Source organism: Myotis davidii, unplaced genomic scaffold, assembly GCF_000327345.1.
Source record: "Myotis davidii unplaced genomic scaffold, ASM32734v1 scaffold151, whole genome shotgun sequence".
Classification (NCBI taxonomy): Eukaryota; Metazoa; Chordata; class Mammalia; order Chiroptera; family Vespertilionidae; genus Myotis; species Myotis davidii.
Window position 1 is genome coordinate 2,837,110 of NW_006285248.1, and position 14,350 is coordinate 2,851,459.

The following is a 14,350-nucleotide window of genomic DNA, read 5'->3' on the forward strand; positions in this document are numbered from 1 at the left end:
TGTGAAAATGTTAGACACAGTGGAAATAGTATTCATATTGCCTATAATTACAAGTCATACAAAATCAATAGGAATGTGTTATAGGCCACTAAGTTGTATTCATGAATTTTTTTTCATCCTTGTTTGACCAAAATTATACTGAGATGTAGTTAGTATCTAGTCTGGCACATTTTAATATTTCTTCTTTCTAGCTTTACATCTCCCTTGGTGGTATCAAAAAGCAGAGGATGGTCCTCTTGTTTCCTTTGATGTTGCCCTTTACTTAGAACTGAGAAGTAGAATGCTTTTGAGACCTAAACTAATAACTTTCCCTTTCTTTTGAAAGTGAATTCTTATGAAAGTATTAAACTGTGGGGTAAAGAAATATATTCAGTACTTAAATTTCTGCTCTGATGGAAAGGAAAAAAAACCCCTCAATTATTTCTGTATCACTTTTTTTTTCTACCTCTCCCTATTGTAAGTTTATCCTCTTGATTCTGTTAATGTAGTGTGCATGATGCTACAGGAGATTCCGTTTGGTAAACATTCATTAATTAGGTTGCCAAAAGGTCTATGGCCACTGTGTAGCAGAATTAGTCAAATATTTGTATTGACCCTCCCCAGCTGTTTCCCATGTGGCCTGAGGGAAGGGCCCACCCTCAGAGTACCAGGAGCCCCCAGCAGCAGTCAGTGAAATCTCTCCTGAATAGAAGTTAACTCTTGAACAACATGTGTTTGAACTGTGTGGGTCCACTTAACAATGCAGATTTTTTTTCAGTAACTACAGTTGGCCCTCTGAATTCCCCTGGTTCCCCATCTGCAGATTCAACCACAGAATCTGTGGATGTGGAAGACTAGCTGTGTGCATTCTTTTAGGTCATTTTATATAAGGGACTTAAGCATCCATGGATTTTGGTGTCTGTTTGGAGTCCTGGTACAAATTCCCTATGTAATACTGAGGGCACCTGGAGATAAGTTTTCGGGGAGTTAAAGTTATTCACAGGTTTTCGATTGCCTGGGAGAAGTTGGCACCCCTAAGTCCCATGTTGTTTAAGGGTCAACTGTAGTTTTTATATTAAACCGTAACTTTATATTAATCTATAAAACTAATAATTTGTAAACTGAAGGGTACCTTGCCCTGGCCGGTGTGGCTCAGTTGGTAGAGGCATCATCCCGTATATCAAAAGAAGTATTCCTGTCAGGGCACATGCCTAGGTTGCTGGTTAGGTCCCTGGCTCTGGTTGGAGTGTGTGCCGGAGACAACTGATCGACGTTTCTCAGACATCGATGTTTTTCTCTCTCTCCTCCCATCCCCACACTCCCTTCCCTTCTAAAAATCAAAGAAAATGTCTTTGGGAGAGGATTTAAATAACAACAACAAAAAAATAAACTGAATGTAATCGTCCCTCCTTTTCATGAGGAATGTGAAGTCTGAAGATATTAGTTGGTGTTAGAACTGAGGCAAGTAAATTGGTTAGCTCACTTCTAGGTTAGTATTTTGAATTAAAATACGTTGCTAGCCAAAGTAACAAGATACATTTATATTCAGTTAAGCTATATCCATAAAATCAGAAAGTCTTTTCAGTGTTCCTTATTAAACACACCAGCACCTAAAATTATATATAGTAAGAGCTGCTCAGTGTTTGCTGTTGGAGATGGAAGTACATGGAATCTGGTGTCTGCCCTTGCTCTGTGTCTGACACGGCTGTGACGGATGCTTCTCTGATGAAAGAGATGGTCTCTATCTTTAAGTTTCTTCTTTTTTTAAAAAAATATATTTTTATTGATTTCAGAGGGGAAGGGAGAGGGAGAGAGACATCAATGATGAAAGGGAATCATTAATCGGCTGCCTCCTGCACGCCCCCTAATGGGGATCGAGCTCGCAACCTGGGCATGTGTCCTTGACCAGTATTGAACTGAGACCCTACAGTCCGCAGGCCAAGGCTCTATCCACTGAGCCAAACCAGGTCGGGCTCTTTAGGTTTCTTAATTATTTTGGTGGAGTCAGAAGGGGAAACAGTTCTCATGTAGAGTGAAGTCAGTGGTCTGTGAAGAGGGTTCATTGGCAGGATAGGGGAATGTGATTCAGTTTGGGACACTGGAAACCATGGTCTTTTAAGTACTGGAAAGTGGTACTAAATGACATGTGATCCAGAATGTTGGTTGGACACCTTTTCTCAACAGTAGATTAAACAAAATGAAATGTTACAGGAGGCTTCCCAGTATACCGATGTAAAACATTAAATAATGTCCCTCACACTCAATTATCTGTCCACTGGCCTCTGTGGAATCTTTTTAGAGATGTGAGATGCTTGATTGAAAATAGCTCCTCTGGACTAATAGTTCAGTCTGGCATAGGGTTTGGAGCTTAGGAATTATTGGAAAAAGTGCCCACATCCATATGTGAATTAGACATGGGTTGTGTGTTAATTATATTTATCTTTATGTAACATGTTATTTTCCCATAATATTTAGATTTAAAAAAAGGCACAAATCAGTTAAGCTTGTATTCATACCTTTTTGTCCGTTTTCAGTTAGTGAATGGTAAGAATATGACGACTGTAATGTAGGAATACAATGTGAAATTTTTGATTGTCAGAATGGAGTCATGCTCATCATTTTTAGATGGCATACTAGTTGGCAGTTGGAATCCTGTGTTCTAGTAAACTTCCGTCACAGAAGGCTAAGATCCTCTTCTCAGCTCTGTGCAATATTTACGTAGTACCAGAACAGGAGAGGATCTTCAATGATAATTTAGCTTGAAAACCTGACTTATTCCAGTCCCTTTGTTACACCAATTACAAGGTTAGATCTCATGCAGAGCTTATATGATTTGCTGAGGGTCAGTAGCATTTTAGTGAATAACAATCACAGTGCACTGTATCTGTTAATTTGCACTTGGGTATCTTTTCCCCCCAAAAGGACTGTGGCTCTATAATAGTTGTTTTTGAAGGTTTGAAGGGTGCTTGCTATTTGTGCAAAGAATGAAAGTATAAATTACAAGATGAAAGTTTGGTTAGAGCAGCTTTCCCAAATAAGGATACAAAGAAGTGTTAAAATAATTTAGGCCAAAGGTCTGTCTGATTGCCTAATACTTAGACTTATTAATAAGCCTATAACTATAGAGGACATAATTAAATATGAATCTTAGGCCCTATTTTTGGAAGTATAAAGACACGGCTATGAATTTTGAGATTTTTAATCAGATGTACAAAGAGTGTATTTATGGGTAAATCTTTAACACAAAGTGTTGGGTTTTGTTTATTTGAAGAGCTCATCAGTCAGTCAGTCATCTTCTCAGAGTAGCAATCCATGTGTCCAGAGAAAATCATCATATGCGAGTGATAGAAAAGGAAGCAGGCGGAGAATGGATACCGAAGAACGAAAAGATAAAGGTGTGTTACTTCATCATTTGAAAGCATGTACTGGAGTTCCGTGTCTGGTTTAAAGTCATCCATTGGAAAAAGAACCGTTTTAAAATCATTGAGCAGTTTAATGTCATATATCTCACTGTTGCTGACTCAGGCTAACGCTCCTTTAAATAAATATCATTCTGAAAACTGTATTTTCACCGACTAAACATGATGCAAATAGTACTTTTGGCTTTCTTTATTTTTATATTTTGTTTTTCTGTCTTCAAAGTGGCTGATGCTGTCTTTTTTTTTTTTTTTTTTTAATCTTGATCTGTTACAGACTCTAGCCATGGACATACTCACCTGGATAAAAAACCTGGGCCAAGCACATCAGAGGTAAATGTTTTAAATACTAATTGCATCTTTTCATTTTCCTTGTAACACTGTGATAATGATATATCAGGAAGAAGCAGTAGGAGATGATGACTTCATTTGATAACTGTTAGGGAAGTAGAAAAGTAGAGAAAAACTGGGGAAAAGATAGTAGTGCTTGAGGAGGATTCACTCACAAATTGTAACCATTTCTTGTAGGGTACATTATGATGACCTTTCTGAATTGGTGGGAAGTAGCTTTTCCAATAATCTATAGTAGAATGAGATTTAAAAAAAATCTCCACCTGAGGATATGTTCATTGATTTTTAGAGAGAGGAAAGGAGAAAAACACTGATGTGTGTGTGAGAGAAACATTGATTGGCTGCCACCTGTAAGTGCCCGACCAGTAATTGAACCTGTAACCTTTTTGGTGCATGGGACGACACTCTAACCAACTGAGCCACCTGGCCAGGGCAGTAGGTTGAGGTTTTTAAAGGAAAAGTGTGCTCTTTGAAACTACGTCCCCCAATAAAAATGTCCCAGTAGTTTGATATAAAGATGTGCAGGTAGTATTACTAGCTGATGAAGACCAGATGTAGTTGAAAAAGAGATAGTCGAGAGGGTTCAATCAGGTGCAGGTAGAGTGAACAATAAAGGCAACCACTATGATCCTAGAATGTGGGTGTTTGAAATACAAAATTATGTTTTTTTTGCTTCTAAAGAATATTAGTGATGATAAGTGTGCAAGAATTTCATCACCATCGAAGTCAAAGAAATTAGAGTGCCCACCTCCTGCAGAACAAGTAAGTACATTGTTGCATCTGACATAGAAGGCTCCCTTCTCTTAGCTCTGTATTTGATAACATTTAAAAACAGAAAACATCTATATAGAAAATGGGAGGATATATTTTAACATAATAATTTGGATATCTGTGATTTTTTTATAATGCTGTTGTTTAGAATGTTCCCAGTTTTTTAGGGTATTATTTTTAGATATACTATTTTTTGGACATAGAAGTCATTCTTCTGAATTGATTTTGAATAAGTTTATATTTGGTGGGTTGGCTTGAAAATTTGATTTTTGGAAATTTCTACTTTAAAAACTTTTCAGTTGTCTGCATTCTTAACAGTTATTTTATAGATGGTAGGGAATGTAATGGTTAGACTGTACTAAAGAGATTAGAAAAAAAAATGTTTAAAGAGCCATATCACCAACTTTTGAATTTAATAATGAAGAAACATGAGGCATTTTGATTCTTGGTCTAATACAGGCGTAGAGAAAGGTTGTAGTTTTTGCCTTTCAGTTAACATCCTTATGTCAGTTAGAAAGCATATTCAGTTTTGTGGCATGTCTTCGTGTGAAGAACTATTAGTAATTCATGAATTTCAAAGTAATTTCAATGGTTTTGCTTCCTTGCCTTAAAAGCATTGTGTTCAATGCTTCAAAGTCTGCCTGACCTTCGGCAGGCAATCCCTGGTTAGGATCAAATTTGTTTGTGTGGGATTTTTAGCCACTGTGCTTTTTTTCTTTCATTTATAAAACCAGAAAAACCATTTATATAGAAGGTGCAGTAGAAAGGTAGGCAACTCAGAGTACATTTGGTGATTAAAATGAACTCGATATCTCTTTCCACCCTCTCTCTTTGAAGAAGCCAGCAGAACATGTGTCTTTGTCAAATCCAGCTCCCCTTCTGGTTTCTCCAGAGGTACATCTAGCTCCTGCGGTGCCTTCTTTACCAGCCACTGTGCCAGCCTGGCCAAGTGAGCCTACATCTTTTGGACCAACAGGTTAGTTACTAGTTTTAAATATCCAATGACCCATCCAACATAAGCTTTCCAAGTTAGAGACTTCAAATGCTCGAGTGAGAGCTTGACCTCAGAGTAAGGTTAGATATATGGAGCCACTTTTTGCAATCCTCTGCTCTTCTCTGCTTCCAATGTGGAATTCATTTGAGATATGCCCTCAACATCCCAGGAGGAAGATGTGTGAGCTGGTTATCTCCACTGGTTGCTTTGGTTGCTCAGCACTGACACCAAAGTTTCATTCCCCATGGACCAGTTCTAATGACCCTCATTGAACCCTTTGCCAGGCTCTGTGCACATATGTTTGTAAGAGCTACACTGAGACCACACTGATGCAGAGCTTGTTTCCTGGGTTCATTTTCTCCTGTATGTCAGGAGGGTCCCTGGTTAATATAGCATTCTTTACTTTTTAGCTTAATGTAAACATATTTGTAGAAAATTATTTTCATCTTTTTATAGTTTTTTACTTCTTTTCTTTTGTAGGTGTCCCTGCTCAAATCCCTGTTTTATCAGTGACACAGACCCTGACCACTGGACCTGATTCTGCTGTGTCCCAAGCTCATTTAACACCCTCTCCAGTTCCTGTGTCAATACAGGCAGTTAACCAGCCCTTGATGCCTTTGCCTCAGACACTGAGCCTTTACCAAGACCCACTCTACCCTGGGTTTCCTTGTAATGAAAAGGGAGACAGAGCCATTGCACCACCTTATTCACTGTGTCACACTGGGGAGGACCTGCCTAAAGGTGAGCTGCTTCTCCAAGTTAAAACTGATTTTATTTGTCATGTACTGATACATGTTCAGTGAGAGAGATAAGTAGAGGTCAGAGGTCATGTTGTCATGTTAGTCTCTACTTGGGAAAGGATAGCAGAGGTTTGGCTATTAGTCACTCACTCTCTGCTTCAGCTTGTGTTTGATTGGATTATGTTTTTTTATTTGGTAGCTGCACCCTGATTTCCACACCTCCCCCCTGCCCCGTCATTTTTTAAAAAACTGTTTAAAACCATTTTGAATTAATAACCAAATAACTAAACATTTACTGCCTTTTTCCATCACTAATTACTCCATGAAAAAATTATAGGGAACGAATATAATAAATAATAGCTGTCATTACAGTACTATATGCAACAATATATATATATATTTTTTAAAGAATTCTTTTTAAATTTGCCTGTCCCCTTTTCTTTAAAGGTGCAAAATTTCCTAAGTCTAGAAAAGGTAATGCAATGACTGTCTATATGCTCCCTATCTGGATTTTTGTGGATACTTTTGTTTTATTATTCAGTGGCTTGATGTTTGAGTCTGTGAGTAAACTTGGGCAATGTCAAATGAATACCTTAGCTGATATTATCCTATTAATCTTATGTAGTAATGAGTTAGGTTTATGTTGGCTTTACCTTTAACCCCCAACATTTTTATTTCATAATATTTTAAATCCCAAGGAGAAGTTGAAAGGGAAATACAGTGAACACCTGAGTTCCTTCACAAAGAGTTAATTTAAATCAGATACAAATCTCAATTTAAGGTATTTTGGAACTTATTTGTAAGTAGCATAGACAAAGTATATTGAACCTGGAATTACCCTATAGAAACAGAGCCTAATTTTGGTTATATTAGTTTTTTTCCCATGTTTTATAGCACAGGCTAGAGAAAACAATTCTAGTAGGTAAAAATGTCTTTAGAACTATATATTGTTTGAGAATAATGAAAAAAAGCTTTTGAATGTATAATTATATTGAGTGATGATTGTTATTTATTTTTAGATAAGAACATTCTTCGATTCTTCTTTAATCTTGGTGTAAAGGTATTTACATTTTATCATTTTAAAATTATTTTCAAGTAAACAGATTTAAATTCTAATTAATTAATTATCCTAAGAGTAAATACGCTAAGATTTACTAAACCTCATTATCTTCAGTACTAGCATTTTCAGAATTGTGCAGCATGTTTCTTTTTGGTGGTGATTGGGGCTCCAATTTTTGGTTGGTTTTCCTTTTAATGGGCAGTGAATTAACCCTGTGAGTATGTTTAGGAGATGCCTCTGTCCCTGGGTGGCCGTGTGGAAATACCCTCACTGAGGGATTAAGTGAGCCATCTGGGTTTGAAGTTCTGCTCCATCACTGTTTAGCTGGATAGCTCTGGACAAGTCAGTGTATCTGAGCCTAGCTTTTTGAATTTATGGAACGAGGGTAGCATTCTTCGACTTGCCTCATTGTTTAAAGGTTCAAGGAAATACCATGTAAAAGTACCCCTATAGAAGGTGGGGTGTTCACTAGTGGAGTGGAGGTCTCCTTTAGGAAGTGGTCAGTCAAACAATAGTTTGTCTTAGAGAGGCTGGGGAACTCTTTGTCCTTGTCAGTGCTGTGTTGTCTCGTCTCGGATTGATTTCTGTGGGTCCTAGACTGTTAAAATATGAAATGAAGTGCCCTACTGTAGCCTACTGACCAGTTCATGAAAGGAGACTTGGTTAATTTCACCATCTACTGCATTTCTTTGCCTAAATTTATATTTATCTAGTTAATTTTGGCTCTGGCTAAAGGTAGCCACTTAGGTGGTAAATTGTGTCTGTGCGCGTGCGTGCGTGTTGGTCTTTTGTTGATACTTTGTAGGCAAAGGATTTGACATACTTCATTTTCAGTATTACCCTTCTCTGATTAGGAGTCTCACTTTTATCTTTGCGGAGTGCTCTGGGGTCTCCTAGAACTTTGGAGTGCTAACCTTGTGGGGTCATCTACTCCTATACTAGATTTTTCTGGTAGAGCAGGTCCAGACCAGTTATTTAGTTGGCATGGGGTCACACACAGTGAGCTAGCGATAGAGCCAAAATACAAATGCAAGATGAGCTAAACAGCCAGTGATTGAGATACTTGAAGCTGGAGGCTCAAGTGCTTGTTGTTGGAGGCTTTTGAGATCCGTATCACCCATAATTATTTTCGTACAGTTATATCCAAAGAATGAAATTAATGGTCATGATAATCTTGGGTAGGTTCATTTATTGTCATTTGTCAACATCTATACAGGACTTGGGATTGGTTTCAGGATAGGACAAGGAATGGAGCTTTAGAGCAGTCTTGATTTTGTACTTCCTTTCCATGTTGAGTCTCACAGTGATGTAGTTCTTGGACTGCAGATTATATGCTCTTTGTAGACCTAAAAAACTTACCTTGAGCCCACTTTAAACTTTCTTTCAACCTCCTTTTGTTTTTCTTCTTAACTTTGTTTGTTTGTTTGTTTCTTTTAGGCATATAGTTGTCCGATGTGGGCCCCACATTCTTACCTGTATCCTCTGCACCAGGCTTACCTGGCAGCCTGCAGGATGTACCCAAAGGTCCCTGTCCCTGTGTACCCTCAAAACCCTTGGTTCCAAGAAGCTCCTGCTCAGAATGAAAGTGATTGCACTTGTGCCGATGCACACTTTCCTATGCAGACTGAGCCCAGTGTTAACGGTCAGATGCCACAAGCAGAGATTGGACCACCACCATTTTCTTCACCTCTGGTTATCCCTCCATCTCAGGTGTCTGAAAGTCATGGACAATTGTCTTACCAGGCTGATCTTGAATCTGAAAACTCTGGGCATCTTCTTCATGCTGAATATGAAGAGTCACTAAGTGGCAAGAATATGTTCCCACAACCGTCCTTTGGACCGAATCCATTCTTAGGCCCAGTTCCCATTGCACCTCCTTTCTTTCCTCCTGTTTGGTATGGGTACCCTTTTCAGGGATTCATAGAAAGTCCAGTAATGAGGCAGAATATTGTTCTGCCTTCTGATGAGAAAGGAGAATTGGATCTACCCCTGGAAAATCTGGATCTGTCTAAACAAGGTGGTTCACCTTCAACAGGTGAGTTTCAGGAGGCCAGATGTGAAGACACACAACATGCTCTCCCTGAAGCAGATGTGAGTGAGCATGAAGGCCGGGCAGAGCAGTCGTCCCAGACACCTAAGGCAGATCTGGCATTGGTTTCCATCCCTCCAGTAGCGGAGGGAAAGGCTCATCTTCCCACTCAGAATCTAGACAGAGAGAGAGAAACTGTGCCTGTTGAACCTGAGCCTAAAAGGACCATTCCAAGTCTGAAAGAAAAAACAGAAAAAGTGAAAGATCCTAAGAATGCTGCTGATGTGGTCAGTGGGGCCAACTCTGTGGATAGCAGACTACAGAGACCAAAAGAAGAGAGTTCAGAAGATGAGAATGAAGTGTCTAATATTCTGCGAAGTGGTAGATCAAAGCAGTTCTATAATCAGACGTATGGAGGCAGGAAGTACAAAAGCGATTGGGGCTATTCTGGTAGGGGAGGATATCAACATACAAGAGGTGAGGAATCGTGGAAAGGGCAGCCAAGCAGAAGCCGAGATGAAGGTTATCAGTACCATCGAAATGGCAGAGGACGGCCCTATAGGGGGGATAGGAGGAGGTCAGGGATGGGAGATGGCCATCGGGGACAGCACACTTGATGGCTGTTGTTGCAGTGTATTAGAGCAGAAACTCTTCTTAGGTGGAATGTTTCTAAAGGCTTTAAAAAAATACATTAAAATAAAAACCCAAATTGGAACTATCTCCTCCCCTCCCCCTTTACCCTCACTTCTATCCTGGACAAGAGATTTGGATACGTGTTCAAGGGGGCAGGTGAATTCCTGGCGTTGCCATTTCTCTTTGTTCAAAATCTGTTTATTTATGGGGTGACTGCCCCCATAAGTAGAAAATAAGTTTGTTAAAGTATTTTTTATAAACAGCTTAATATAAAACATTATAGATTTAGTGTTTGTTTTTTTTCCTTAAAATAAGTTTAATTTCAAATGTTGGAAATGTGTGCTGTATAGTGTTTACTAAAGTGACAAGAAAATACACCATTTGACACATGATAGATTCCAAAACATAACATTGCACCAAATAGAAATGTATATTTTATTATGCAATGCCTTAGTCATAAACTGGGCTCAAACAGTTCTTAGGCTAAAACACTGTTGTCTTTTGAAATGCTTCCAACCCAAAGGCCTTTCATCTCAATATCTGTCAAACTTGAATAATGTCTTCTTTTTAATATTACACATAAGCAGCCTATTAACCTGTGTCTTAGAAATGTTGTATATAGTTCTTTTAATATTAATAGGGTATATTTTTGAATTTTGGTATTTGTTGAACTTGAGATCGCATACAAGAACATATGTTTAAGAAATAATAGGAAATACAATGAAATGGCTGTTTCCACCAAGAATTCTTAGCACTGGTGTAAATATGGTGCCTACTCGAAAGAAATGTAGATGCTATGCATTTTGAAAATAATCTGCATCTGTTAAAACTGCAGAATTTTTTTAATGCCACTTTAACACTAATGCACTGACAGATTTAAATATTTTGAGAGACGAAATGTTAAAAATTTTTAGCTTGACAGGTTTCTGTAGAGTTCTGTGTTTTGTTTTTTCACTTTGCACCATTGGCTGTGTCCATCACTTTACATTTGCATGTTCAATTTGTCACAGCTGGAACTATTGTACAGAAAAGGATGATTGTGACTTCTAGTTCTTTTCTAGAGGATGCTGCTAGAAAGTGGTTTTGCTTTGCATTTTATAGCTTGTTACCTCTTGGATAACCTGTCAATCCTGCTTCCTTCCCGTCTTCGTCTTCACAGTATTTCAGTAGTAGTTCCCTTTGCATGTTGCACTCTGTCCTCATTTGGAGATTTGACTTTGAATTAACACAGTATTTATTAATCTGTGTTATACTGTATAACTATAGCTTTTATTTCTCATTTGTATGTACTAATGTGAAAATCTACCCTTTTTTATGTTCTCTTTTGATCAGGAAGTTTGAGCGCTATGCAAATAAAGTAGTAATTTCTCTTTGCATGCCATGTATAATATACCTAGCCAAAAATTGATTTTTTTTTAAAAAAAGCAAATACAATTCACTTGAATTTGACAAACTGAAACAGACGAGTTTTCTGGGTTCTCTGATAACTTAACAGAATTGTTTGGGATGCCAGCTAGGCTCAGTGAATCTCCACTGTACTGTAATAATGGTTATTTTACCTCTGTTTTAATTACCTAATGTCTGTATAACTGCTGATTCGAGTAGTGATTATCATTTAGATGTTTTGTAACAGGATTTTAGAGAGCACTTTGAAAGATATTTTACGATGGTGCTAAGTAAAAACTTTAAAGACTGAGATGGTTGTGTGGAAATACTGAGAGAACCTGCGGAAAGGAATTTCTGTTGTCACCTTCTAAGCTCTAACAATTGGGGAAGGTACTGCTTAAGCCATTTCTTTCTTAGTTAACATCAGTTGTTATGGAATGAGATTAGCTGGTCCTTTATTCTCAGCTCATATTTTTTAATGTAAGATTAGTTTATCTGATAGTTTTTATGAAAATCACCTTTAGATATTATGGCCAGATTTAAAAGTTCGATGTAAATTTAAACTCAGGAGACCAAAAGAAATTGGTGTTTCCAGTGTCTTTTATTGACTGGGATTTGATCTTCTCAGTTTCTTCTGGAGATGTTGAAAATTGGGTAGGAAAGAATACTGTTCATTTCTTCACTGTCTTACCTCAGTTGAGTAACAACATACTCTATAGTTCCTGAAAGAAACACTGATTTGCTTGCTGTTTCCCATATTTACCTCCAGGATATGATGGAAACAGTGCTGAAAGAGAACTTTACAGATGGTACTTTACTCAGTGACCTCTGGAATAAAAGAACTCTGAATTTTGATAATTAGTTTTAAAATTATGAGTCTTTGCATGAAGGTCAGTTTTGTTTTTTTTAGATTTGTTTTAAATGTATTCAGGGGATTTGCCTTATGCTAAGATCAAACCAAGCAAGCTTTTGTCCTTCATTCTGACTGAGTCATATGATATGTTGACATGTGATACAATGTTTATCGTACAGTGTTTCCATATGAGTGGAACTAATGCTTAGAAGTGAGAATCATTTGTATTTTGACTTGGAAATTATGGAACTTCATTGTATTAGGATCATATACATTTTAAAGAACAAATGTTTAGAATGACCAAAGGTCACTTCTTTTGGCTTTTGCTAAACTTGATTTTTTCCCTTTTAGTATTGGGTATAGTTTTCTTCAAGTTCTTCTCAGATAAAATCTTCCTGTTGTTCCATGTACTCCTTGGCAGCAGGATGCTAGCATCTGTGTAATTCTCATCCTGTTTCCTGGTAACCCATATATTCATTTTCATGCTGACTTGAGCTCAGACCCTGCCTGGATTTGGCAGGAGTAGGTTTTCCCAAATCACAGTGCTTAGTTGATGCAAACTGTATATTTTGCATTATGTTTCCTTTGTGACTGAAGATTGAATTAAAATGCCTGTGAACTGCAAACTTGCTTATGATTGACTTGGTGCAATAAAGTTCCTTTCTAACCGTTTCTGGTTTAGAAAACATTCAGCCATCTTAGAAACTAGCAATATTTATTTATGTCTCATTTATTTTACCTTCAGTTTTAGATGAGGGAATTGTAGTCTTTCACTTGTGGGTACTAAGCAAGGTCCATTTTGGTGTAGCTGAAGAGAATGCATATTTGGCTACACTATTTCTGTTTACTATATTTTGCTTCTTGTTTAAAACCTTAATAATGGCTCAGTTCCAGCATGTCAGTCTCAAAGAACTAAGGTTTTACTACTAGTGTCAGCCATTTACTTTCCTACTAATTGGGATCCCCCAACACCCCCAAATAAGTTTTAGAAAATCCTAGAAAAGGGGAGATTGCATGTCTTAATGCTGGGGAACAGCAACTTTGGTGTTGAATTTACTTGAATGGATTAAAATTGCATTGTTACAGAGATAGAAAAAAATTTAAGTATGAAAAATAATAGCCTTATACTGAGTATAAATAATACTTTAAAAGCATGTGAAGATGTGATCATTTGTGATGTTACTTGTAAAAAAAACTATATATAAATATCTTTTGAAGTGTTGAAAGGAAAATAGTACTTTATATTCTTTATCATATCACTTTTTGTAAGTGTTGCATATATTCCTGTTTATTTTTCTATGTTCTGTTTTGTAGCCTTAAGAAGTGTTTCAAAGATATCTGAATGTATCAGAGTAAATGCCCTACATGGTGTGATGCTGCATTATATATGAAACTGTGTGCATATATTAAATTTTGTCTGTTGATTTTGCTTGTGATTCTTTGGTTCCAGGGTTAACCCAGTATATAGCATATAAATCTTAAGAGGAGCTTAGTGAACTTGTGAAAATGAGTGATGGTTTTTATTGAGTCAGAATTCTAGTGTGTGCGACTAAAAACCACGTGCAATTTATAAACTATGGGTAGGTACTGTTCTTTTCCCTACTTTATATATATATGTAATAAACTGAGACAGGCCAAGTAATTTAATTTAATTAAAGTCATGCAACTAAGTGGTAGGATTTGGATTGTGAGAGGTTTTAAAGCTAGTGCTCTCTGCCATTTTTTCAGCAATCATGATGGGAATGTATACTATCTAAGAGTAATTTCTAGATTAAATGGCCCTTTTATTTTTTAAAGTTACTAATCAATATTGTGTTCTGAAGAAAGATAAGGCAACTCATTGGAAAACTTGGTTTTTGTTTTTTGAAAAATAAAAGCAAACCCTTTCTTAAGGGTGTTTTTTCATTAAATTAAGTCACCTAAGTGTATGGCTAGTGATAGTCAGTACTTGATTAACCTACTTACTAATAGGTACTTTGTTTTAGAATGGCTTCTCCAGAATGCAGAGCCTGAAGCAAAGGCTTCATTACAGGTGTTTAATAGAAAGTGATAGGGTAGGTAAGTTGGTTAGTCAAAGAGGCCAGTTTTTAGGGATTGCTTGAGATGGTGAGTGAAGTATCACAGAACCTTGAAGGATC

The 14,350-nt window shown here is 37.2% G+C and overlaps 1 protein-coding gene across 1 annotated transcript in view; it reads left to right on the top strand.

The window, feature by feature from the left end:
* OTUD4 (OTU deubiquitinase 4) overlaps positions 1-13,636 on the top strand; it is a 42,228-nt gene extending 28,592 nt beyond the window's left edge. Inside the window, exons 13-21 of the mRNA XM_015558862.1 lie at positions 506-518; positions 2,514-2,523; positions 3,228-3,374; positions 3,673-3,728; positions 4,428-4,508; positions 5,355-5,493; positions 5,992-6,252; positions 7,271-7,311; positions 8,749-13,636. Coding sequence (XP_015414348.1) covers positions 506-518; positions 2,514-2,523; positions 3,228-3,374; positions 3,673-3,728; positions 4,428-4,508; positions 5,355-5,493; positions 5,992-6,252; positions 7,271-7,311; positions 8,749-9,957 — 1,957 coding nt within the window. The 3' untranslated portion in view covers positions 9,958-13,636. The remainder of the gene's footprint in view (positions 1-505; positions 519-2,513; positions 2,524-3,227; positions 3,375-3,672; positions 3,729-4,427; positions 4,509-5,354; positions 5,494-5,991; positions 6,253-7,270; positions 7,312-8,748) is intronic.
* Positions 13,637-14,350: the final 714 nt, after the last annotated feature.